Here is a 24,679-nt window from a genome sequence, read left to right on the forward strand (position 1 = left end):
TTGTCCCTGGCTCCTCACCTCAGGTTTGCAAGCTGCTGTAGTCAGGGAGGCGATGTGTTGGAGAACTCAGTGGGAAAGATGGGCTTCACCCGTGAGGGACAGTAAAAATATTCTTTAAAATGAGTCACAGAGGAAGCAACCCAGTGTCTGGACGGAAGCGTGGAGGAACACGGTACATCCATACGGTGGAGTGTTACTCAGCCTTGGGAAGCAGGGGAGTTCGGACCTGTGCTACCATGTGGGTGAAACTTGAGGACACTGTGCTCAGTGAAGGAAGCCCATCACAAGAAGGCAAATTCCGTGTGATTGCACCTCTGCACGGTCCCGAGAGGAGTCAGAGTCACAGAGAAGTCACAGAAAGTAGAAAGGTGAGGGCTGGGGGTGAAGGAGGAGAGACCGGGAGTCAGTGTTTGATGGGGACAGTTTCCACTTGGAGAGATGAAAAGTTCTGGAGATAGATGGTGAAGACAGTGGCTCAACGGTATGAATGAACCGAGCTGTATGCTAAACAGTGGTTAAACATGGCACCTTTGTGTCATGTCTGTTTTACAGCAAGTTTTAAGTAAATCGCACTATTAATAAGTCACATTATTATAGGAGAGAAGGTTTGTGTGTAGATTATTTCAGAGCTTGAAATAGTCTTAAAAGGAGGACAAGGAACCACCTGAATTCCATAGTAACATGATTTATTTAAGAGCTTTTAACAGAACTGTGCAGCGTTTGGGGTGAGTCCTTGGCACGTATAATGCTATTTGTAAGTTAGATTGGAGTCTGACAAAATCTGGTCATTTTTTAACATAGCACTGAAAACAGCTTTATTTGCAATGGCAGTGTACTGGAAATTTCCCAGATGTCTGTGACTGGCTACACACATTGTGGTCTGTCTGTATACCCCAGAGTCCCACTCGGCAGTAAGTAGGAATGGACTGCTGAAACACGCCGCAGCCTGGATGCGTCCGCGGGGAAATGCAGGTGCACACACGCATGCATGCATGCATGCACACAGGCCAGGTTTTCAGGCAAGTGACCAGCCAGCAGATATCAGCGTCTTGGTTTTGATACTGTCCTATGCAGAGCCATATGTCATCACTAGGGGAGGCCAGGTGAAAAGGACACAGGACTCTGCTGTTTTCCTGACTTCCTGTGAGTCTGGGATAATTTCGAAATTATTAAACAGAAAATGTACACAGAAGCATAATTTCGTGCTTCCATTGTCTGCAGAGCTTTGTGTGTGTGTGTGTGACAGGGAGAGAGTGGCCCATCGCACAAACAGACGAGGCACTTTAATTAGATCTTGCAGGTCCTTAGCCAGCGTGTGGGCCTAGGTTTTGATGGGTGTCTTTTGTGTAATGGATGCGAGCCGTAGCCATGTTAACGCAGAAGTGGAGAGCTGCACAAACCTTCTGGGGCTTTTGGAAAATAGTGAAAAATAATGAAACGTCATCTGCAGGTGAACAGCATGTCACGTACACATAGCATGAACTTGTGCGTCCTCGGGAACTCGGCAAACTCAGGTGGGCCTCACGTTGAGTGTCTCCATGTCTGGAGGTACTCTGAATGGCCGCAACATGATGCGTTTTCTTAAGGTTTTGAGACTTTCATAGAGACCAGGGTTTCCCAGCCTCGGCACTGTTGACATTTGGGGCAAATCGTCCTTTGTGATGGGGCTGTCCTGAATCCATTGGGTGACAGTAACACTCCCGCACTCTCCGTTGTGACAGCCAGAAATGTCTCTGGACTTCGCCAAATGTCCCCTAGAGAGCAGAATCGCACCCAGTTGAGAACCACTGAGTCACATCCTTTAGTGGCATGTTTTTCCTTCCAGGTGGTTTGTACTGGTAATGAGCTGTGAGGGGATTCTCATTTCTTCACCCTTTACCGTCTCCTTGGGCTGCACTTGGATTCCTTCTGCTGCAGAACGCACATAGACTTTACCAGTGAGCATAATGCAGTCCCTGTGTTTATTACATTTTTCCAGGGAGGAAGGGGGAAGTCTGCCAGACCATTCTCCAGCAGATAGTAGAATAATTGGGAGTAGCAGTCTTTCACTCTGGGGTTTGTTTTTTATGTTTTTGGGGTGGGGTTTTTTGTTTTTGTTTTTTTGTTTTTTTTTTGGCTCCCGAGGGGAGGTTAGATAACCAGGAAAAGAGTGTTACTCTTAATATTTGTGAATAATTGCATCTCCAGAAATGATTGTAATCCCAGCAGCTGACAGGTCGCCCAGTGGGCTCCACTGTGTTTCCTAGGACTGTGGAATGCCTTCTTATGCAAGACACGTTTCCCCGGATTCAGGAAGTCATTTTAATGGTTCAGCTATCTTAATTTAAACAGAAGTTCAGGGCTCATTGTTCAGCTGAGTCTCTAAAATATTTTTGACTGCAGTGGCTCTTTTACATTGCTAATGTGTGGCCCTGTTTAAAAAAGAGAATTTTTATGAAATGGTAGAGTTAGGCATTTCTCTGAGGTAATGGAAGCCTTTGCTTTAGCAATAATAAAGGGAAACAGTTCCATCAAATAATAAGGAAGACCTGCATCGTCTGTCCATATGACCAGAGGATGAATGTACCTTTAAAATCATGTGAAACAGTAACGTCTCCTGTCTAAATGTTTCGGGGAGAGAGAAGCAGTGCCTCTGTGGTGGTGTGTCGGTGGTCCCCAAGGCCACCCTCCGGCTCTGTGAGTTGCTGGAAGGATTCACAGGGCTTGGTAACTTATACTCTGAGTTGATGACAGCACAGAGGTACAGATTATAAAAGTCCTGCGTGGAGACTACTTGTAACAGTAGTGTGTTCTATACTTGCAGGTTGCTAAGAGAGTAAATCTGAAAAATGTTCCCACTCAAGTAAACAAAGGTTAACTGTGAGAGGTGACGGCTGTGTTAACTAAGCTTATTATGTAACCCTTTCACAGTGTGTGTGCGTGTATTGAATCATCACAACGTGCGCCTTAAATTTATACAGTGTTATATGTCAGTTACATATCAATAAATCCGGGGTGGGGAGACACAGATTGAAACCAGCCGAGGGAGAAGGTGTGTGGGGGCGCCAGTCCAGGAGAAAGCAGGTGTCCCCTCCTAGTGGGCATTCTCCCAGCAGCACGCACGGTGACACGGGCAGGGCTGCTCACCACCGAGCTCTGCTGCCCAGGTTTTTATCGGAGGTCATCCACGTGGGCTGCGGCACCTGCCGAGGGGGAAAAAAGGAGAACCTGGCTGTCCGTCCGTACCACCTTGGTCCAGGCCAGGCGTGAGCCTGCTTTGTGGGTGCATGTCTCTCATTTGTGCATTTGTCTGTGCATTTACATCACGTGTTAAAAATCACTCTAAGAAAATGTAGGGGGTGGTAAGTCACTGGAGAACCTGATCCCTGTGTCTTGCATACAGAAAAGAATAAAACACCCCCCTAGACAGCTTTGTGGGATCCGCAGTCCACACTTCTCCACCAGTGAAGCATGCCCACTTCCCTTTGCTGTGGGACTCGCTGCATCACAAACCTTCTTGTAGTGGTGCTAGTTGCCAGTGAATTCCTCTCCATTCAGAAAGAGTGTTTCCCTAAACCGTTCCTCGGGTTGGATGGTAACCACCCAGAGTAGGGAAATGGGATCGCAGAGAAGTGGCTCTTCCCACGTCCCAGGTGTTCACAGCCATCCCGCTTCCCAGCCCACTTTTCTCCTGCAGTCTTTTCTAAGTTAACCATTCTCATTTTTGTGTGTGTAAACGCTCAGATTCAAGATCTGCCATTCTTGTCCCAGAGGGGAAAAAAGCAATTAGAATGAAATCACTTGAAAATCACTTGATTGTTTCTAAGTTACAGTTGTTTAAATATGTATATTGCTCAATATAGCCAAACAGTTTCATTGGAATTAACATCAGAAAAAGGTCAGATTCTATTGAAGATGCCCTTAAGGCTTGTTATAGTATTGTTTCCTTGTTTAAAACTTGGTGATGATATGAAAAAAGTCTAAGATGGTTCACATTTCCTTTTTTAGCTAAGATGAAATAGCCACTTCCCAAGGTGCCTGTTTCCAAAGTTCATACACCGTTACATTTCAGATCTGCCTGCTCTGAAATTGTAATGCGACCTTAAAAGTGTCCGGCTTTGCTATGTTTTATTTCCTGCCAACTTCAATCCCCTTTCTTCCTTCCAGACAGAAGAGCGAGTCATCTGGACTGTCAGACACAACACTGTCCTTTTCCTCCCAAGTTTCTGAATGTTGCCTTAACAGTGCCTCCTCCACCCACTCCTTAAATGCCGTTGTCCCCAAGGTGACGTCCTTTCCTTTCCCCCGCATATCTGTGTCTGCAGCCAGCATGCTGCTCCCTCTGCCGGTCTAGGTGTCCATCCCCAGCCTCTCCATCCACACCCAGTCTGGCTGTCCACCTCCAGCCTCTGCATTGCCTTCCATTCTGCTATTTTGGATGCAAGCCTCCTGGGCATTCTTTCTCTAATACAGTTAATCCCACACTTACTACCATCGCCATTGCCCGACCACTGTCCCTTGCCTCCAAAGAAAAGCTCCCTCTGCCCCATAATCTCATCCTGGGTTAGTGTAAAAACCTCAGAATCACCTTCAGATATTTCTTGCCCGCAGTCTCTTTCCTACCACCTCCATCTTCAGTCCCCTCCTCCTCATGCCTCCATCAGCCAGGCACTCCCGGTGTCAGGTCAGTGTTACTTCTGTGTCATGGTCACTGCCTTGCTATGATGACAGTAGCTCCCATTTATTGAGCACTTGCTGTGTGTGCCAGGTGTGACTCTTAAGTACGTGACCAATGAGACGATTTCCCCTCAGAAGTACATCACTTCTCCATCATTTATGGGTGAGAAACACAGACATTGAGAAGGTACTGACTTGCTCAAGTCACACGGGCCATCTGGCTCGAGAATCTTCCCCTTAAGTGACTTTCCTTGACTCTTTATGTGGTGAAATTGTTGATTTATTTTCCAGCATTAAACCCTGCATTCCTGGAATAAACCCCATTTGGCCCAGACATTTTTCTTTTTATATTGCTGATTTCCAGTTTGCTAATTCTGTGTTTGGTATATTCGCATTTCTTTTACCAAGAGAATCTGGGCTGTGATGTTCCTTTTTGAATGTCCTCATCAGGTTTGGATATTAGGGTTATACTGGCCTCATAAAACAAGTCGTGGAACCAAAGACTGCATTCCTAAGACCTCTTGGCCCCGTCTCCCAGTTTAGGTCCCTCCCTTAGATTAGGGTGGAGGAATCTTCCTGTAAAAGATTGTAAATTTTTTAGTCTCTGTCACAGCTAGTCACTTCTGTCCTGGCAGCACAGAAGTAGCCATTGAAAATACGTAGATAAATGAGAGTAGCTGTGTTTCAATAAAACTTTATTTATAAACACAGGCAAGGGGCCAGGTTTGGCCCACAGGATATAGTTTGCAGACTCCCGTCTGAGACTGTTGATAGAATGCAGGAGTTTCTCCCCCACCAGGGAATCTAGAGCCTAGTGTGTGTGTAGTGAGTGTTCATTACTTCCTTGTCCTTCGAAATCTTCTGTAGCCCTCCCTGGTCTATACGTGTATTTCCCATTCTCAGTTCTTTTGTACCATCTGCATAATTTTTGCTGTGTTTGCATACACCCAGAAGTATGTTGTTAATATTTACTAACAATTTCCCTTAAATTGAAGCAGTTACTTTTTCCTAAATTTTCAAATATACCTATGAATTGTATTTGCATGATGTACGTGGAAACAAATAATTGTTAGATTTTAAAACATTTGTCCCCGTGTGACCTAACTTATTTTACGTAAGATAAACTTATTTCAGAGTTGATGTGCACGAATAGAGCCATTGTCACCACTTTCAGTTCTATGAAAGTCTCAGGATGCTTTTCCGTTGGGTGGTGGCACTGCCCTAGGTGCTGGGGGTGGAAGGACAGATGACAGGGGGAGGTCTTCCCCCCACCTAGGGCGCAGGACAGATACTTAAAGAGGCGTGTGTCTCAGGGGTTGAAAGGTACAAGGTTGGAGGTGTTCGCAAAGGAGCACAGGAAAGGTGCGGAGAGGAAGAATGTTTGAGCTAGAATGTTTCAGTCAAAGGAGGAAGAAGAGCCTTTCAAGCAAAATCTGGAGTCTGAGTTAATGCCATGAGGCTCGGCAACACCTGGCGTGTTCAGGGAGGAGGCACCATCTTCGTGAGAGGGACAAGGGCCACAGGGCAGGAGGGAAGAGGAGAAAGTTCCAGAACATTGAGTTGGCAGCAGATGAACACCAGGTTGTCAGATGGGAAGCCATTGGTTAGGTTTTGAAAGTAAAGCTGGAGGTCATGGGAGTTAAGGATGATGTATCTGCTCAGTGAAAATTGAGAAACAATCAAGATGCTGGCTATTGAGACCTGTTAGGAGCCAGGGGAAGTGCTTAGATTGTGTGAGGTGAGAAAGAACATGGATACAAAGTTCTAGGACCACAAGACTTACACCTTAAAAATTAATTTGCATAGGGAAAATGGCCTGGGAGAGATCCCGGGGGAGAACAGCAGCTGGGTCAGTAAACAGTGATGTGACTTACTTCCTCTGTCCTCCAATTTGCTTTCTTTGCTTGTCACCAAGTCATATGTTAAATTTTTTATTATAATCTTCAATGGTGCTGTCCTTTGTAAATGACTGGTTTGGCATTCACACTTCTCTTTGCCCATTAACAAACGTCGAATCCAAATTTTGTGAGGGTTCAAAGCTGTTGGGGCAATGGTGCCAGAAGGAACCAGCTCCAAGCCTTGCTTCTCTGAGTGTAGAAGCCGGAGCTGAGTTCTCAGTGAGCGTTTCAAGGAAAGCAGCCTCCCTCCCCGGCGGGGCGGGGCGTGGCCTCACCCCCCAGCCAGTACTGGCCCGGGAGGAAGTAGCGACCTTCGTTTATAACCTGACTAATGCTCTCTCCTCCTGGATGCCTCCCATGTTTAGGGGGTATTAAAAGTCTTGGCGAGGCCCGCGGTCTGCAACAGTCAGCGGCCCGAGCTGTACTCAGCTGCCACCCCCAGGGTCCAGGCCAGATGTTACAAGTGAAACCCTGTTTTAACGAGGCCCTTCTGGTATTTCTTTTGGGCGCCATCCAAGGCAGTTCCATTTTACACTAAGTTCCATGTTACAGCAGGTCAGCAGGAACAGGTCTGCAGCACACAAAGCCGCCCTCCCTGCACTCAGTTTTCTGCGGTGAAATGTCAGAGAACTAGGACAGAAGGTGAGGGCTGGGACTGGAGGATTTGTTTTTTTTCAGATAAACACATTGAAATATAAAGTTGATATGAATGTGCACAGTGATGTGGACTGCCAAATAGAAAAAACTCAGCATGTTTGTGCCTTTGACCACGGTTGCACCTAGAGGTTATGGTTATGAATTGCTTCTCAGACCATAAATGTGAGTCTCTGGTGAGACTAATCTATCATTTCCAAAAAGAAGACGTGAAGCGATAATAAGTTAGCCCCCAAAGATGAGGGTGTGATTTCTTATCCTCCCGCCTTTTCTGTTTACAGCCCTTAACTCCGTGTGTGTGTGTTTGTGTGTGTGTGTGTATGTTCCTGTCTGAGTCATTTGACCCAGCTACCACTTCGCCGCCCTTGGCCCCTCTCCCATCTTTATTTTTATCAGTCCCCTCCCCGCCCCCACTGCCTGAGTCACCCTGTTCCCCCCACCCCACCCCAAGACAGAGGCGGGCTGCTTCCAGGCAGCCGAGGTTCTGTCGCAGAAAACTATGATCCAGGAAGTACTGATAGCGGGGAGGCTCTGCTGACTCCGCCGGGTACAGGGATGCTACAGACACAAGGAAGTGCTGCGTACAAATCAGCAGTCCACAGTTGCACTTCCAGAATGACTCCATTGTAAAGCCCTTTCTCTGCAGCCAGTTGGATGTTGACGAGTGGGTGACCAGTGGCTGATTGGCACTCATTAGTCATAGGGCTGCACCAAGGGCCAGAGCTGTTGACCTCTCTCTCTCACAAGGCAGCTTCCGAGGGTGCGTGAAAATTGTACTACAGACCTCCCAACCACAGCTTCTAATGTGTGTGTTTTCACTTCCTGTCCAATAGGGGACATCCCGGCCTTGGCACTCCCCCTTCCTGTATTCATAAAGGCATGGTCTCGGTTCCTTTCTCTCTGTTTCTCGGCGTTCTGGTCCCTGCCTGTGATGAGGTTTCTGGTGGCCCTGGTGGCATGGCACGGCTGGCCCCTTCCCGCGGGGAATTGTGCTAGATTCTTCTTTCAGCGGCCTTAATCTCCGTGTCATCGCTCACTCACCTCCATAAATTAAAGTCCTGTGGGTTTGGTTGGGACAGTGAGCTCATTTTCTCCTCTCCAAAGAGTCTTAGAATGGAAAGGGGTGAAGGGGGCCTTGGGGATCATCTAATTCTGCATGTTCCTTAGTCAAGAAAAGAAGGCAGGGAAGCAAGTGAAGGCAGGCCCCAGCCTCGGAGCGCCTCTCTCTGTAAGTAGAACGGAACTGCACCAAATTCCTCCATCGCCGCACCTGATTTTGTTTGCGGTCTCTGGTTCCTAACATAGCCCTCTTTATACAGTTCATCTTTGTTTGCCTCTCTCATATTGAAAGCATTCGGCCTAGTTTTCACAGTGCAGACCTTTTTTGCAGCTTACTTTGTTGAAATTGAAATACAAATGGTATTACTGATTAGATCATTTTCTTCCTCTTTTTTTAAAAGGATGCCACTTTGAATCATTTAGAGGTTTCTGAACACATTTCATTTGTGTGTGCCCTCGGAGAAATCACTGAACTGCTCTGTGACTCGGTTTCCCCATCTTTAACAGGGATTTATCGAGACATTAACTTGAGTTTTTGCCAACTCTCTAAGCTAATTCATGAAAAGGGCTGATACACATAAGTAAGAACTTAATACCACTGCCTTTATTAATTCTTATTATTGTCAAATCATGTGATGGCTTTTTAATTCAGGTGTACACATACAGCCAAGAACCCTCTTTGGTGTTTTGAGACTCCCTTATGTGACTGTCATCTTTGTCTAAAAGCTGTTTTCCTTCTGTTGTGCTGTTCTACCTAAATCGTTGTTGTCCTTCTCCTGAAAGGCTTGTATTCTGAAAATAATGAGGACTCGGTTTTTCTCAGTTTCTTACCACCCTCGTTTCCATCAGCCTCCCCAGTGTCTCCCAGCCCTTTCTCAAATCTGCCTTGAGCCCCAGCCGCTGTACTGAGGCGGCTGCTCCTTGTTATAAAGTGAATGCACATGGGCCTCCTGCCTTCAAGGAGCGTCAGCCTTCCTGGGAGCTGGGAGATGGACCGGAATGAGGAGAAGGCTGCCCGTGGCACAAGATACAAGGCATGGGTGGGGGAGCGCTGCCGGGGTGGGGGTGGGTGGGGGCTCGAAGCAGAGAGCAGTCAGGGTCAACGACGGCTTCTGCGGAGGAGGGAGGCCGGCTGCGGCCATGGTGACTCGGGAGGCTCAGCGGTGGTGGAGGGTACTGAGCACAGGGTTCCTCGGCCTCACACTGCTCATGTTCTGGACCGGACTGCTCTTTGGCTTAGAGAGCGGCCCTGTGCCCTGTAGCTGCCAGCAGCATCCTTGGGCTCTCTCTGTTGAGCGCCAGCAGCACCTGCGTACACGCCCCCGGGGACAGGAGAGTATTTCCGGACCCTGCTGAAAGCTCCCTCCACCCCCGGCGGGCAGAATCGCCCTCGCTCGAGAACCACGAACCACTGCTCTAGACCAGGAGCCCAGAACAGAAGCAGAGTCGTCCTGTGGGAAAGCAGGCGTGTGCTTCTAGCTGAGGCCCTGGGGAGGCAGGGAGAGATGGCCCCAGCTACGGACAGGGCGGGCAGGGGCTTCGGGACCGTGCTCGGGCCAGAGGTCTGGCCCTGGATGGAGGCTCATCACTGCTCTTGAGAAGAAGGGAAAGTACTAGGTTCCTTGTGGCGCGTCCGCGAGGTTACTGCGACAGTTCTGTGTCCCCCCGATGGCCCCTGGACGGCTTGTCCACTGCCGCACACAGAGGGAGCCGTCACTGAGCACCAGCCACCGCTGCTCCAGTGCTGCTGTCTGAGCAGAGCACTGTGTCAGGGCCTCGGGCCGCTGTGACAGAGCAGCGCGGGCCACGGGGAGCCCACACGCTGGTTTCTCGGGTCCCGAGGCCAAGGTGCCCACGGTGCCGGCGCGGTCCGTGGGGCCGCCGGAAGGCCGAGAAGGTGTTACGGGAGGAAAGTTACATTTACTCCTACCAATATAACTGTGAACTGAATTTTTGCTCATGTTAAGGGTACAGGCTGAGAACCGTTGAAATCAGCGTACAGACCCTCCTATAGTAGCAAATACTGGCCACGGTGTGGTTCAGGAATGGCCGTCTTTCCCAGGCAGCCCCACACAGTAAGAGGGGATATAGGAGCTCCGGGGTGTCTTTTCTATAAGGGCACTAACCTCATTCCTGAGGACTCCGCCCTCGTGGCCTCCTCACCTTCCAAAGGGCCCCACCTCCTAGTACTGTCACATTGGTGGTTAAGATTTCAACAGGAATTTGGGGGAGACAAACAGTCCATAGCAGAAAGAAATGAAAGGAGGCACCTGAGAGGCCATGACGCTTGTTTGTGTGTGTGTGATTGTGTTTGCGTGTACACATGAATATGTATATATATAAAATCAGGCCGGCACACTTTCCCTGTAAAGCAGCAGATAGTAAGTATCTTTGGCTTTGTGGTCTGTACTGTCTCTGTTGCAGCTCCTCACCTCTGCCATCGTAGTGTGAAAGGAGCCATACATAATATATCAACTCACGGGCGCGGCTGTGTTCCAGTAAAGTTTATTTACAGACACAGGCAGTGTGGCCCTCAGCTTGCCTGTCTCTGGTCTAGACAATTTTCGTATCCTGCCCATTGGCTTTGGACAGCTGCCCATATTCCAGGAGTCCACTAAATAATAAAGTTTCTGCATTTAATGCCTCCAGTTGGTGCCCTTGGTATTTGCTCCGGCTGAAGGTGTAGAGACACCGGCCCAGCTGCCCGAGCATTACGTGTCTGCTTTTCTCCGCCGAGTAAGCAGTGCTTCTGAGGGCTAGCGAGTGATCGTTCAGCAGGGTTTGCTGATGAGTCAGGCCGACATTAACTGGGCAGGATGGTTCACTGCACAGCTCGAATGGTTTGTGAAGCTGTTTGTGAAAGGGGTGTGGTTTGGTGGTTTTGCAGGAAACACGGAGTGTGTACTTGGTTTGTCTTAAATCTGTTTTTATTGCCGGTTGGACGAGGCACCTTCCTGCACACTCTGTTTTCCTCCCTCACGGGACGGGAGCACCTTTCATCCCAAATGGAAGGGACTTCACTCTGACGATCTTCCCGTGCTTTATGTAAAATGTAGTGCTTGCTTTCAGCCTCTCCCAGTTTATCATGATTATACCCTTTTCTGCTCAGAGGTATTTTCACTTCGTCTGGTTATCCCTCCATTGCTGGGTGTTGTCTGGATGCTGTGACTTGATTCTCGATGGCAGCAGTCCACTCATGCTGTTTATAAATCTGGCAGAAATGGGAGTAGTGTAGACGTGTGGATTGTGTCCTGGGGGTGTGGTTCCTCTAGGTCACTGGTTCCCTACCAGGGCAGGGTCAGGCGGGCTGTATCTGCAGACAGTTTTGGTTGTCACGACTAGGAGGAGGCTTTCTGCTGACATCCAGTGGGTGGAGACCAGGGGTGCTGTTGAACATCTGCAGTGCACGGGACAGCCCCCCACAGCAAAGGATGCCCGGGCCCAGACGTCAGTTGTGCTGCTGCTGAGAAACCCTGTGCTCAGGAGGTTCACCAGGGGCCCCTCCTACCAAGCAGGAGGCAGGTCTGCCGGCTTCAGCAGTCGCTCCGGGCTGGCCAGGCGGTAGACACCAGCGGACACTCACACTGAGCCCTCACACGGGTCTTCCATCAAGGTACCAGCAAGCTCTTGATTCTGCTCTTTTTTACCAACTTCCACACCTGCCATTGACCCTGTTCTGAGTATCTCCATCTCTGTCACTGACATTCTGTTCTTCGTTCCCACCCGTGTCCTGCTGGGCAGAAGAAGAGGTGCATGGAAAGCTGAGGGGAAACCAAAGAGGCGTAGGGCACGGAAGTCACAGCACTCCGGCAACCTGCGATGCCCGTGCTCACCGCCCTGGGGTCCCACTGGGAGGGCTGGGGCGCCGGTGCTGGTGGAGGCCGGGCCAGCCCCAGGAGAGACTCCTGCCTGGAGATGCCAGTCTTCCGAGATGGCACCTTGGCACCTGGCAGGGCTGCAGCCCCGTGGTCTAATAGGAAGTGCTCAAGCAGGCCTCCCATCCAGAGTCTGTGGACCCTTCCCCCTGTTCCACCGTGAATGAACTGGGAAGAACCTTAGCGACCGTCTCATCCAGTGTCCTTGTCGCATGTACAAGGCAACATGAAAAGGGACGTTTCCACTAGCTCGTGCTCTTCTCTCCAGATGGAAGAGTGTCTGCGTCCTGCCGCGCTCGCCTCTGCTTCTCCCTTCAGGTCCTGGAGGTCCTACTCACCCCTACACCGTAGGAGGGGACACGGAGGCCCAGCCCCCACATGCCAGAGCGAGCAGGAAACCCAGCGCTCCTGACGCCGTGTCTGCCTGGCCCTCTGACTTGCCGTGACCAAATCAGGCCAGCCAGCAATCGAGGAGAAAGTCTTAAAGACAAATGGACTGAAAACAACCGTTGATTTAGAGGCCACACATAGGTCCTACCAAAGAAATGCAACTAATGTAAATTTAAGCCAGGAGGAAGACTTCTTTCAGCAGTGACGTGGAACACTGCAGCGAGGGTTTATGAAGATACGTAGTTTCCGTCTCCGTTTACTGTCGTCTCCAATAGTGGACCCAGGTGTTCATCAGACGTTCACGGTCAAAGTTCCCGTGTGGAGCTTTATCCTGCTTAGTCATCATTTTGCTTCCGTCAGGGGACATCATCCCAGCAGGCTGTTTTCAGCCCTTTTTTACAGAAGCCTCAGGCTCCCACACCCCCGTTCATCTTCACTGCTCCATCCCCTTCTTCCGACCATCCTTCACTGAATACTGTCATCGGCGTGTTCTAGAAACGGGATCCACATGAAGAGCAGTAGCACGTGCAGAGAGAAAGTTCTGCAACCAAACTATATACTCAGCCCAGATAAAGACAGACATCAGGAACATTCTCAAGTCTCGGGTGAGAAGTGGGTTTGCACCCTGTTCTCTGCACGTTGCCTGGGCTGCATCTGGGGCAGCTGCTGCTGATTAAAGTCGCCGGGGGTCCAGCTGGGAACAGAGCTGGCATCCACCCAGGGAATTTCAGGCTTTTGGTTCCTGTGCTTGTGGCTTTTAGAGTCAGTAAGGTTAGAAGGTGAATCTTGGAATCACACAGTCCAGAGTCGAGACTGTAGTTCAGCTCTCATCACGTCTGTGAACCTTAGACAGGTTGTTTCATTTCTCCCACATGTGCCCTTCTTGCGTATAAAACAATACCACCACTTGGGCCAGCTACTGTGAAGACTGAGATCATGGACACAAAGCATTCAGGTTTGGTTAAAGGTGGTAATGTGGTCAGAATCTGCTGTGTCTCGTGTGCCTTCACTAGCGTTTCTATGGCCGGGTGCTGCTTGAAGGGTGAGTAGTGAATTCGTAGAATATACTGCTGTAGATTGAATTTTTTATCTCCCCGCCCATACATAACGTTGAAACGTAGTCCCCGCTGTGGTATTTTGAGGTGGAGCCTGTAGGAGGTGATGAGGTCATGAGGGTGGGACCTTCACGAATGAAATTGGTGCCCTTATAAAAGAGGTCCCAGAGAGCTCCCCCGCCCCTTCCTCTACGTGAGGTCACAACTGTGTACCAGGACATGGACTCTGACCAGACCCTGAATTTGCCAGCACCTGCATCTTGGACTTCCCAGACTCCAGAGCTATGAGAAATAAATGTCTGTTCCTTTTACCATCCAGTCTGTGGTATGTTGGTATAGCAGCCCGAATGGACAAAGACAGACACAAAAAGCTTGACTCTCATCCATAGGTGCTCCATTGGTCCCTGAGATATATTTGCCAGGAGCCCCGGTCAGCAGTCAAAGCTGTGCGCTGGTGGAACACTCAGTAGAAGTTTCTAGGTGGAGTTTGATGGTGGGCTCAGAGCGGTGTCCCACTGCCCAAGGTTGGAGCTAGTGACTGGGGTCTGTCAGTTACCCTCAAGAGATTGCGGCACCTGGTTGGTCAAAGGGAAAGAGGAGCTCGAGGGAATGACTGCAGAGGGTTACATGAATTTGGAGCAAGTTCTAGGAGTGTCACTTGGCCAAGGCACCATGTAAGGGCTGGCTCGGGTTATTTTAATTATTACTACTGCAGTGGATGTGGTCCTGCATTAGACCTTATGAAGGTACCAGGAGGATAAGAAATGGCTCTCGGTCCAGGGTTCTTTCCCATCAGCTGATGGAGACACAAATTTAGAAAAGGCGAGTGGCGCTGTCAGCCACGAAGTGATGAATTCTTAGGAGAGAGAGAGAAACCACTGTGGCCCAGAGTGTGTTTGTAGGCAGGGGTCCATGAGGTGGATGGGGGGCGGTGATCAGGCCAAGAACCCATTTGGTCCTGCTCCATCCGTTAACCTGCAATTTTTCTAGTCTACACCTTGCCGGAAACAGTGATAAAGGCTTAGAGGTGACATGTTGTGTGGGGTGGCAGAGACCCAGGGAACAGAGTCATTGGTAACACAGGGGTGGTTGCTGTCTTCTGGAGGAGTGGGTAGGGGACAGGAAGGCAGAGAGAGAGGAAAGAAGTTAGAAGGAAAAGATGAGGCCGATAGTAAAGGGCCTTTGCTCACCTCCTTCAGAGAGCAGGAGCAGAGGGGCCCTGTGGGGAAGGGAGCCTCCAGGCGGCCCTCCTGTGCAATCTAATTTAGGTGGTTACAGTTTTGTGAAGACATTTACAGAAATCAATAGCTGTTATGATACTGCTCTTGAAATAAATATCAATCAACTGCATATTTTCTATACTTTTAATAATCAGACCATAAGCATGAACAGGAGAGGCTGAGGAGGAGGGAGTGGGGAGAGAGAAGGGTGGAGACTGCAGACAGAAATCTCGGTGGAGGAACATTCCCATCTGGTGAGCGTTTCGTTTATTGCAAAGTCTGGTTGTATTTGGATAATGAAAGGCAGGAGCACCAAGGATGATGAATCTGGTGGAAGCCAGGCCCAGCTGGCCTCCCTGTTCAGCTGATGGAGGTGGTGTCCTAGGAATGGGAGTGTGGGAGGCTGTGTGCAGGCCCCAGAGGCAGGGAGACCCCTGTGACCCCCCAAGCACGCAGGATGAGCCGGTGTTGACGGGAAGGTGCTCATAGCCGAGATACCTTGGGAGCAGGATTCCCAGGACCCCCACATGCGAGGGTTGACAGAGCAGAAGGGAACTCTGCCTCGGAACAACCTCTTCCCCAACTCAGACCCCTAGAGCCTTCTGCCCTGCCACCTTCTTTGTGCAGTCACCATCCTGACTTTCCTCCCCACGTGTTCATCCAAGCGGCTCCATCCACACCTTGTCTGCGAGCACACAGACATCTGTCTTGCCAAGTGTTATCACCAGCTTCTACAGAAACGGCTGATAGGGGTGGAGGCGGTGTGGGCGGGGGAGGGGAGCCAGCACATCTTAGCCAAAGGGAAATTCCCAGTTTTTCTGTAAGACGACTCAAGTCCACACCGGTGGGTCCAGAACAGCCTCTTTTTCCTGGCCCAGTTGGTGGTGAGGTTCATTTGCCATGAGGACTGGGAGCGGAGCACAGATAGACACAGCGGAAGGAGCAGTGGAGTCTGATTTCTGTAACAGAAATGTGTAACCATGGCAGATCCGGCCTCTGTTTTTCTTTTAGTAACAATGAAAGGGCTCCACCTTTACAGCTGTTCTTCGGTCCCGTGCAAGCACAGGTTTCCCTCTCTCTGCCTGACCCTGCCCGCGACACCCCACGTCAGCAGCCCAGCGTCCACAGCCTCTTCCCGCCCCAATAAGTAGGCACGTCTGAAATCAGCGCGGTGTCGCCTTTGCTTAGTGGCTGTGCCTTCCGCCCGTCAGCCCAGGCCTCACGGACCCTGGCGCCCCTGTCTTGCTGCAGGTTTTTCCCACTCGGCGTTCACATTCGGTATCGAGAGCCACATCAGCCAGTCCAACATCAACGGGACGCTAGTGCCACCGGCTGCCCTCATCTCCATCCTGCAGAAGGGCCTGCAGTATGTGGAGGCCGAGATCAGCATCAACGAGGTATGCGCGGACGCCCGGGAGACGGGGCGGAGCTGGGGAAACGCATCCAACCCTAGCGCGCAGTTCCTTACCCGCAGCCGCGGGGAGGGCTTTTTATCCCTTCGCGTTAGTACTTGGTTGGGTTAGGGGCTGCGGCTCCTACGCTGCCCCTGGAGCGAGCTTCCAAGGCCCTTTAGACGGTGGTGCTGCTGTATCCATGCGCAGCGTGGCTGGTTGTCGACTGATCCTCTCAATATCACAATACACTGCCCAGTCTGAAACACGCGCCGCAAATTTTCAACTGCTTTATACAGTCGTCCCCAGGTATCCTCCGTAGATTGGTTCCAGGACCTACCATGGATACCAAAATTCGTAGTGCTCAGGTCCTATACGCGGCATCCCGTTCCCGCGAATTTTGCATCCGCGGGTTCTGCATCCGCGGGTTCTGCAACCGCGGATTCTACCAACGGTGGATGGTAAACACAGTTGTTTACGTATTGAAAAAAATCCACGGATCGTGCATGTCCTGCCGTTCAAATTCATGTGGTTCCAGGCAGGCACGGGCCTTGCACGTGCACAGAAAATGCCCTTCCTTCTTGTTTTCTTTGAGCAGTTCAGTTGAAGAGGGGACCCCGGCCCAAAACATTTGCGTAGCATCTAATATATTTCCCGTAATCCCCACATACGGCACAATAGAGAATCGGGGAGATGAAATGGGGCCTGTTGTTAAAGAGGATTTCAAGGGATGGTTTGTTATCGCGTCCATAGCAGACCTGCTGGAACAATCATCATAAATTTAAGTCCCTCCAGTTTGTGTACATATCCTGCCTCTTTGTAGATTGGGGCACAGTGAGTATTGGGCCAATTTTACACCAGTTTGTAAATGAGTTATTTTGGTTTAAAACAGTTTGCCTCACCCCCCTCTGCTTTGCTCTTGGGATTCTCCTGTAAAGATGCCCAGGACTTCCTGTGACTGCTGCGGCCCTCCTAGCATCTCTGTCAGTCCGTCTCATTTTTGCCGCACTTCCCCTCCTCTTTTTCTGCGCCTCATTTCTCCCGCCTTGGTCAGGCTCGCTTGCCCGACCCAGCTTCCCCAAATCCCCTTACAGTCAGTCCTGCACAGCTGACGCCGTTGGATGCCCATGTGTTCCTCTTTGCCACCAAATGTTCCAGGGTCACAGGCTCCTGCAGCTGACCCTCCCAAGGTCCCATCACCCTAGGACACATCTCCCTGAATCTTTCTACCGTTTTCTTCCATCCTCCCTTCCTTTGAACTGACCTCATCCTTTTAAGCCTGCCTTGTTTGTTCCATTTAACTCCGCTTTCTCTTTAGCTTTTAAAACTACAGAAGTAATGTGTTTTGTTACCTGTGTTTTGTCACGTGGGTTCCTCTGTTGTTTTCCAAAACCCGTTTAAACACCATGTGTCTGCCTATCCTGTACTTTTTAAAAAAGTTTTAGCTGCATAGTCTTCTTTAACTGAAATATAGTCAGTTTACAATGTGTTAATTTCTGGTGTACAGCACAGTGATTCAGTTACACATATAAATGTATTCCTTTTCATATTCTTTTTTCAGTATAGGCTATTACAAAGTATTGAATACAGTTCCTTGTCCTATACAGTAGGACCTTGCTGTCCATCTATTCTACATATAGTAGTATCTGCAAATTTCAAACTCCCAATTTATCCCTCCACCCACTCCTTCCCCCTTTGGTAACCATAAATTTGTTTTCTATGTCAGTGAGTCTATTTCTGTTTTGTAAACAAGTTCATTTGCCTCATTTTTTTAGATTCCAAATGTAAGTGATATCATACAGTATTTTCCTTTCTCTTTCTGGCTTCACTTAGTATGACAGTCTTCAGGTCCATGCACATGACATTATTTTATTCTTTTTTATGGCTGAGTAGTATTTTAATGTGTGTGTATAGTATAAAATAATAATAGTATAAAGTATATTATACACACACAAACACACAGTATAACTTCTTTATCCAGTCCTCTGTTGATGGACACGTAGGTTGTTTCCATGTCTTGGCTATTGAAAATAGTGCTGCTACAACCATTGGAGTGCATGTATCTCTTTGAATTAGAGTTTCCTCCAGATATGCCCAGGAATAGGATTGCTGGATCATAGGGTAAGTCTATTTTTAGTTTTTTAAGGATTCTTCACACTGTTTTTCATAATGGCTGCACCAAACTACATTCCCACCAACAGGGTAGGGGGATTACCTTTTATCCACACCCTCTCCAGCATTTATCATTTGTGGACTTTTGAATGATGGTCATTCTGACTGGTGTGAGGTGATACCTCATTGTAATTTTGATATTGAGTTGTATGAGCTGTCTGTATATTCTGGAAATTAAGCATCATTTGCAAATATTTTCTCCCATTCCATAGGTTGTCTTTTTGTTTTGTTTAATACAAAAGCTGTGTGAAAGCTTGTAAGTTTAATTAGGTCCTGTTTGCTTATTTTTGCTTTTATTTCTGTTGCCTTGATAGGCTGCCCTAGGAGAATGCTGCTAAGATTTATGTCGGAGAATGTTTTGCCTGCGTTTTATTCTAGGAGGTTAAAGGTGTCTTGTGTTTAGGTCTTTAAGCAGTTTTGAGGTTATTTGTGTGTATGGTGTGAGGGAATGTACTGACTTCATTTATTTATATGCAGCTGTTCAACTTCCCCAACACCACTTGGGAAAGAGACTGACTTTTCTCTGTTGTATCTTCTTGCTTCCTTTGTCTAATATTAATTGACCATCGGTATAGGAGTTCATTTCTGGGCTCTCGGTTCTGTTCCATTGATCTGTATGTCTGCTTTTGTGCCAACACCATGCTGTTTTGAGTACTGTAGCTCTGTAGTACAGTCTGAATTCTGGGAGGGTTTTTCCTCCAGTTTTGTTCATTTTCTTCACTGTTGCTTTGGCAATTCTGGGTCTTCTGTGATTCCATATAAATTTTAGGATTATTTGTTCTAGGTCTGTGAAAGATGTCCTGGGTAATTTGATAGGGATTGCATTTAATCTGTAAGTTACTTTGGGGAGTATGGCCATTTTAACTATTATTTCTTCCAATCCAGGAGCATGGGACATCTTTCCATTTCTTTAAATCATCTTTAATTTCCTTACTCAATGTTTTATATTTCTCAGCATGTAAGTCTTTCACCTCCTCAGTCAGGGTTTTTCCTAAGTATTTTATTTTTTTGATGTGATTTTAAAAGAGGTTTTGCTTTTACTTTCCTTATCTGATATTTTCCTGTGCTCTTTCTTGCCTGACGACAGGCAGTCTCCTCTTTCCTTTTCTTACATTGGATGCCCAGGATCTTCCACTGGCTCCTTGAGGCCCCAGCTAGTCTTTTTTGGCAAAACAAACAAGCGTGAGATAGGAGTACAGGACCCCGGAGGCCCCACCAGCTCGGATGCTGCGACTGAATTTCCCTGCCCCTACCCTAGTGTCCATGTCTTTCATCTGCTGAGATTCCCCCATACCTTCTCTCCCTTGGCAATTCAAAATGCAGTATGTCCAGAGACGAATGAAAGATTGTCTCATTTGTCACCTGGGTTTCCAGTTGTTAAACTGAGGTGTGCTTTTAGAGTTTAAACCAGGAGTGTTTTATTACTCTGGGCAGTTAGTACCTTTTGTGAAATCGTCATTCATTTGGGGCATGAGTATATGAAGAAGAGAAGTGACGTAGAAGCTGGCTGGCCAGTCGGTCAACATTGGCCACTCTGTGGCCAGAACTGGGTGGCTGACCAGGTGCCTGGCTACACTTTCCCTCGTTCAGTATTGTTTCCTTATTTTCAAATATTGTAAAGTAACCAGTAGTCAACTGGGGTGAGGTTTCATTTAGAAATTGTGTAGCTGAAACTCATACCTTCAGTTCTTCCTAATTTATGAGGAAATGTGCAGAAACGCTTTGCACGTCCAGCAGTCACAACTGAAAGGCGCTGAGGTTCATGTGACTAGTATTTGGAGCACTTTCTAAGGAAAGATCTCTCTCCTGTGTTTTCAAATGTGTATGGTAATTTTTTCATGGTAGATGGAAACCAGAGACACAAAGGAGGTTCAAAAAGTAGGTATTGGAAGAAGACAGTGCTGCTGTTAGCAGATCACGGCTGAGTTAGTGAACACCCTGAGCCCAGGAAGGCAATTCAGACAGCTGTGAATATGTACTGTATTAGCTCAGGTGGACAGATGTATTAGGAATCAGATCCTCAGTGGTGCAGGAATCTGTAATTCACACCTGAGGCCTCCAGAGAGCCACCTCTGTCACTTAGGCGGGGACTAGTTGCACACTGTCCTAGCGTCTGGGCAGGGTTTCGCACCCTCGGCACTCTTGATCTTTGAGGGCCAGGTGAGTCGTTGCTGTGGGGCCGTCCTGAGCACTGAAGGATGTTGAGCAGGATCCCTGCTCTCTGCCCACCGCATGGCAGCAGCACCTCCCCAATGTGACAACCGAAATGGCTCCAGACTTTGCTCACTGTCCCCTAAGGGGGTAAAATCCCCCCCACCCCACCCCTTTTTGCAAACTGCTGCGTCAGGGGTAGCCCTCTTCCCATGACAGGACCTGAAAGGGCTCAGGTGTCCCTGACGCTAGGATTCGGGTTGGTCAGTTTCGGGAACTTCGGGCCTCCCGCTGACGCAGCAGTGACACCAGTTCTCCGGGGATGCGGCCCTCGCCCGCCGCACCCACTCTGCCCGCCGGGAGTCCTTGCGTGTCTCGGGTCCCCGGGCAGGCCGAGCCTCCTCCGCAGCCCCGCACCTCCCGGGCGCCCGCGTTTCTGCCCGGGCCCTGCGCCTGTCTTGCCGGAGGGCAGAGCCCTGACGGGCCGGCGCTGTGCCCGAGCTGACGCCTGCGCCCGGGCTTTGTCCCCAGGACGGCACGGTGTTCGACGGCCGCCCCATAGAGTCCTCCCCATAGAGTCCCTGATCGACGCGGTGATGCCCGACGTGGTGCAGACGCGGCAGCAGGCGTTTCCGGGAGAAGCTGGCGCAGCAGCAGGCCAGTGCGGCGGCCGCGGCGGGCGGCGTGCGGCGGCGGCAGCGGCCCCCCCGGCGGCCCCGGCGGCCCCGGCCGCGGTTTCCCAGCAGAACCCACCAAAGAACGGCGAGGCCGCAGTCAACGGCGAGGAGAACGGAGCGCACGCGATGAGTGAGTGCCAGCCGGGCTCGCAGCCCTGACGGCCCCTAGGCTCGGAATCGCGGCAGGGCTTCCCGCGCTGGTTTCCATGCAAGTCCTCAGACAGGGTGCAGTTTGCTGTGCGCCCTCAACTTGAGGAAATCGTGCTGCTCTGAGAACTCGTGTGGTGTAGAAGGCAGTTGTCTCCCCTGTGATCACTGCCCGCATAAAGAGTTGTGTGTGTGGAGGCCCGTGCGCCGGCCTCCGGCCTCCGGGACAGATTCTGGAGTAGCTGACGCTGGGAGCTCACGGTCACTGAGAGGGCACCGGCCCCAGGCCGCGGGTGCCTTCTTGTGCGGGGGTTGCAAAGGCCAGGAGGTTAGTTCCTGTTAGGTAGTTGCCGCCAAGTGTGTGACCAGTAAGTCAGAGAGCCTGGACTTTTACGGGAGAAGCTGACTGCACTTTGACCTGCTGCTTATAAATGCAGAGACTGCTCTGGGGTCTAAGTTCAAAGAGTGCTTGTGTGTGTGTGTGTGTGTGCGTGTGTGTGTCTGTGTGTGTGCGCACACGCACATGCATTATGCACGCGTGTGTCCTTCCTTATTTGAAAATCATTTTGGGGGGAAGGTACAGCTCAGGGGTAGAGTGCCTACTTAGCATGCACAAGGTCCTGGGTTCAATCTTCAGTACCTCCACTGAAAGAAAGAAATAAATAAACCTAATTCCACGCCCCCCCCCCCAAAAGGAGGTATACAGTGCTGTATGTCAATTACATCTCAATAAAACTGGAAGGGAAAAAGTGATTAAAAAGTAAAAATAAATAAAAATATTTTTAAAAGAAAAAGAAAAATCATTTCCCTCCAAGAGCAGCGGCGCAGCCTGACCTGACGACGAGCTCAAGGAATGCGTTCTTTTAGTCCATCTGGGGCCAGAGACGAGGTCCAGCACTGAGCGTGAAGCCCATGCGGGCTGTACCGGCGCTGGTATTACAGGATGACCTCAAGGCCGTCTGCCTACGGTCAGATGGAAGACCGCCCACCCACGGGTCTCACAGTCACTATTAACGCGGTCCACAGTGACAGGGCAGGGAAAGAAGAAGGAAGTACGTGGCTTGTCCCCATATGTCTTTTATGGGCTGCCCTCTCCCGTGAGATACAACCCTCAAGATTATGAAAATAAACTGGGATAAAATAAATGTCTTTGTTTTGTTGCTCTTCCACCCCAGAAAGTAATTGTAATTGGGGGTCTTCAAAAAAATCTATATAACCTCAGAAAGGTGCTTCCAGATAAAACATCTTGTCCTGTCAAGAGGAGGAACGTTTGGGCCCTTCTCAGGGGCCAGCTGACTGTTGTCATTTCTGTCCAGTCTTGTTCTGGGGGATATTAGCAACTAGCCTGGCCCTAGAATACCTGTTTTTATTCCTCTGTCAAATTTTGGAGACTGTAAACAAATGTTACATACTTACTAAATTACACAAAAGCCATGATTTAGTACAAGCTTCAGAGGCGACAGGATTAGTGTGGAAAAGGCAGGTGTTTCTAAAACTACCATCAGCCCTGGGGATGAGTTTCTCTGGTGTCTGTCAGCCCTGCCTCTTTTCCCATTTCCCACAACAGATAATCATTCGAAACCAATGGAAATAGACGGAGACGTGGAGATTCCACCCAACAAAGCCACAGTCCTTCGGGGACACGAGTCTGAGGTGTTCATTTGTGCCTGGAACCCTGTCAGTGATCTCCTGGCGTCCGGGTAAGGATGTCAGGCAGGGCGTGCCCCAGGGTCTGGGCGTCTGCGTTCTGACTCTTGGGACATGCACTCCCTTCCTGCTGGGTGTGCCGTCTCCCCAGTGTGTGCGGACCAAGGCTTGGCGCACTCCGGGTACCCCAGGCTGAGGAAGAGTCTTCAGTCCTAGCCGTTTTCTCAGTGGGGTGGGGAGCAATGCAGAGACATTCAGCATTACTAAACTCCCATCAGGAGGGGAAACCCGCAGGGAGTGAGCGGTATTACAAAGACCAAGGGCCTCATGCCCAGGATGCCTGGTGTAGCCAGACGGCGGGGAGCAGTGGGCTTTGCTCGCACTGGACACGGAGGCTGATCGCTGTGTGTGTTCCTTGTGCAGATCCGGAGATTCGACAGCGAGGATATGGAACCTGAATGAAAACAGCACCGGGGGCTCCACCCAGCTCGTGCTGAGGCACTGTATACGGGAAGGGGGCCACGACGTCCCCAGCAATAAAGACGTGACCTCGCTGGACTGGAACGTAAGCCTCTGCCGCCACCCAGACGCTTTAATTCACATCAGTAAAATCCACCAGCGGCCTCGGCGAGGGCTGCATGGGGGAGTTGAGCCGGGCAGGCAGATGCAGGGAAGGGGCAGGCCTGTGCCACCCCCAGGGCTCTGGGCTCCTTAGCAGACTGTGGGCGTTGGGCAGACAGCAGCTGGGTTTGCAGGGTGGGTCTGCTGGTGTCACCCGGGGAGGCTGCTCTGCTGACGTCTTGTGCCGTGGGGCCAAGGGAAGATGACCTTCCACCTGGACATCTCAGCACCGGTGTCTGTGTGTGAGACACTCGGCATTTCAGCTTCTCTGACCTTTTCTCTTTCTCTCTGTCATGTTTCTGCACATCCTGTCACTTCATCACCAGTGCCACTCTTATCTATTTGTAAATATTTTTAAAAGCTCACCCAAGTCTCCAAAAGTCTCACGATACTTTTTTTTTGGATGTCATCAAGTGGTGAGTGGTGGTCCCGTGTTTCCCCTGCCCCCTCGTCTCCTTGATGGGATTACTGGGGAGCCTGTTCTGTCTCACATTTTAGTTGAAGAGCCGTGTGAGCTAAAGTAGTCCCCCGTGACTGATGAGTGTCTTAAGTGGGAACTGGTTACCGACATCAGGCTGCTCTAGCCCTGGGATGCTGGGAGATGCCCCCCTTTTCAGGTCTGCCTCCACTGAGCTGTGTCTGTTGCTATTTCTCTCTGGCCCACAGAGTGACGGGACACTGTTGGCTACAGGGTCATATGATGGTTTTGCAAGAATATGGACGGAAGACGGTAAGTCCTGCCTTCCCCATGTTGGGGTCGGCGAAGAGGTGCTTTGCTGTGCAGTCATCCCATGGGCAGACTTGGACGTCAGCATGCTGCCGTGCTTTGTTTTTCACATGCAGGTAACCTGGCCAGCACCTTAGGCCAACATAAAGGCCCCATCTTCGCCTTGAAGTGGAACAAGAAGGGGAATTACATTTTGAGTGCCGGCGTAGACAAAGTGAGTGAGTGCTTAAAATACGTCCCTGCGGTCTGTACATGTTTACTTGTGTTTAATCTCAGATAACATCAGGGTTTCTTTGAATTCTGAGAATTCTGCCTCCCCTTAAGAAATCAGAAGGACCT

The 24,679-nt window shown here is 49.8% G+C and overlaps 1 protein-coding gene across 1 annotated transcript in view; it reads left to right on the forward strand.

Moving 5' to 3' along the window:
* The first annotated feature begins 12,977 nt into the window (after window positions 1-12,977).
* The window catches only part of LOC102512709 (transducin beta like 1 X-linked), a 28,550-nt gene continuing 16,848 nt past the window's right edge, over window positions 12,978-24,679 (forward strand). Inside the window, 10 exon segments of the mRNA XM_032475354.1 lie at window positions 12,978-13,137; window positions 16,059-16,204; window positions 21,053-21,091; window positions 21,094-21,150; window positions 21,152-21,205; window positions 21,208-21,328; window positions 22,913-23,045; window positions 23,416-23,557; window positions 24,280-24,343; window positions 24,457-24,554. Of these exon segments, the coding sequence (XP_032331245.1) occupies window positions 13,041-13,137; window positions 16,059-16,204; window positions 21,053-21,091; window positions 21,094-21,150; window positions 21,152-21,205; window positions 21,208-21,328; window positions 22,913-23,045; window positions 23,416-23,557; window positions 24,280-24,343; window positions 24,457-24,554 (951 nt within the window). The 5' untranslated portion in view covers window positions 12,978-13,040.

Source organism: Camelus ferus, chromosome X (genome assembly GCF_009834535.1).
Source record: "Camelus ferus isolate YT-003-E chromosome X, BCGSAC_Cfer_1.0, whole genome shotgun sequence".
Lineage (NCBI taxonomy): Eukaryota > Metazoa > Chordata > Mammalia > Artiodactyla > Camelidae > Camelus > Camelus ferus.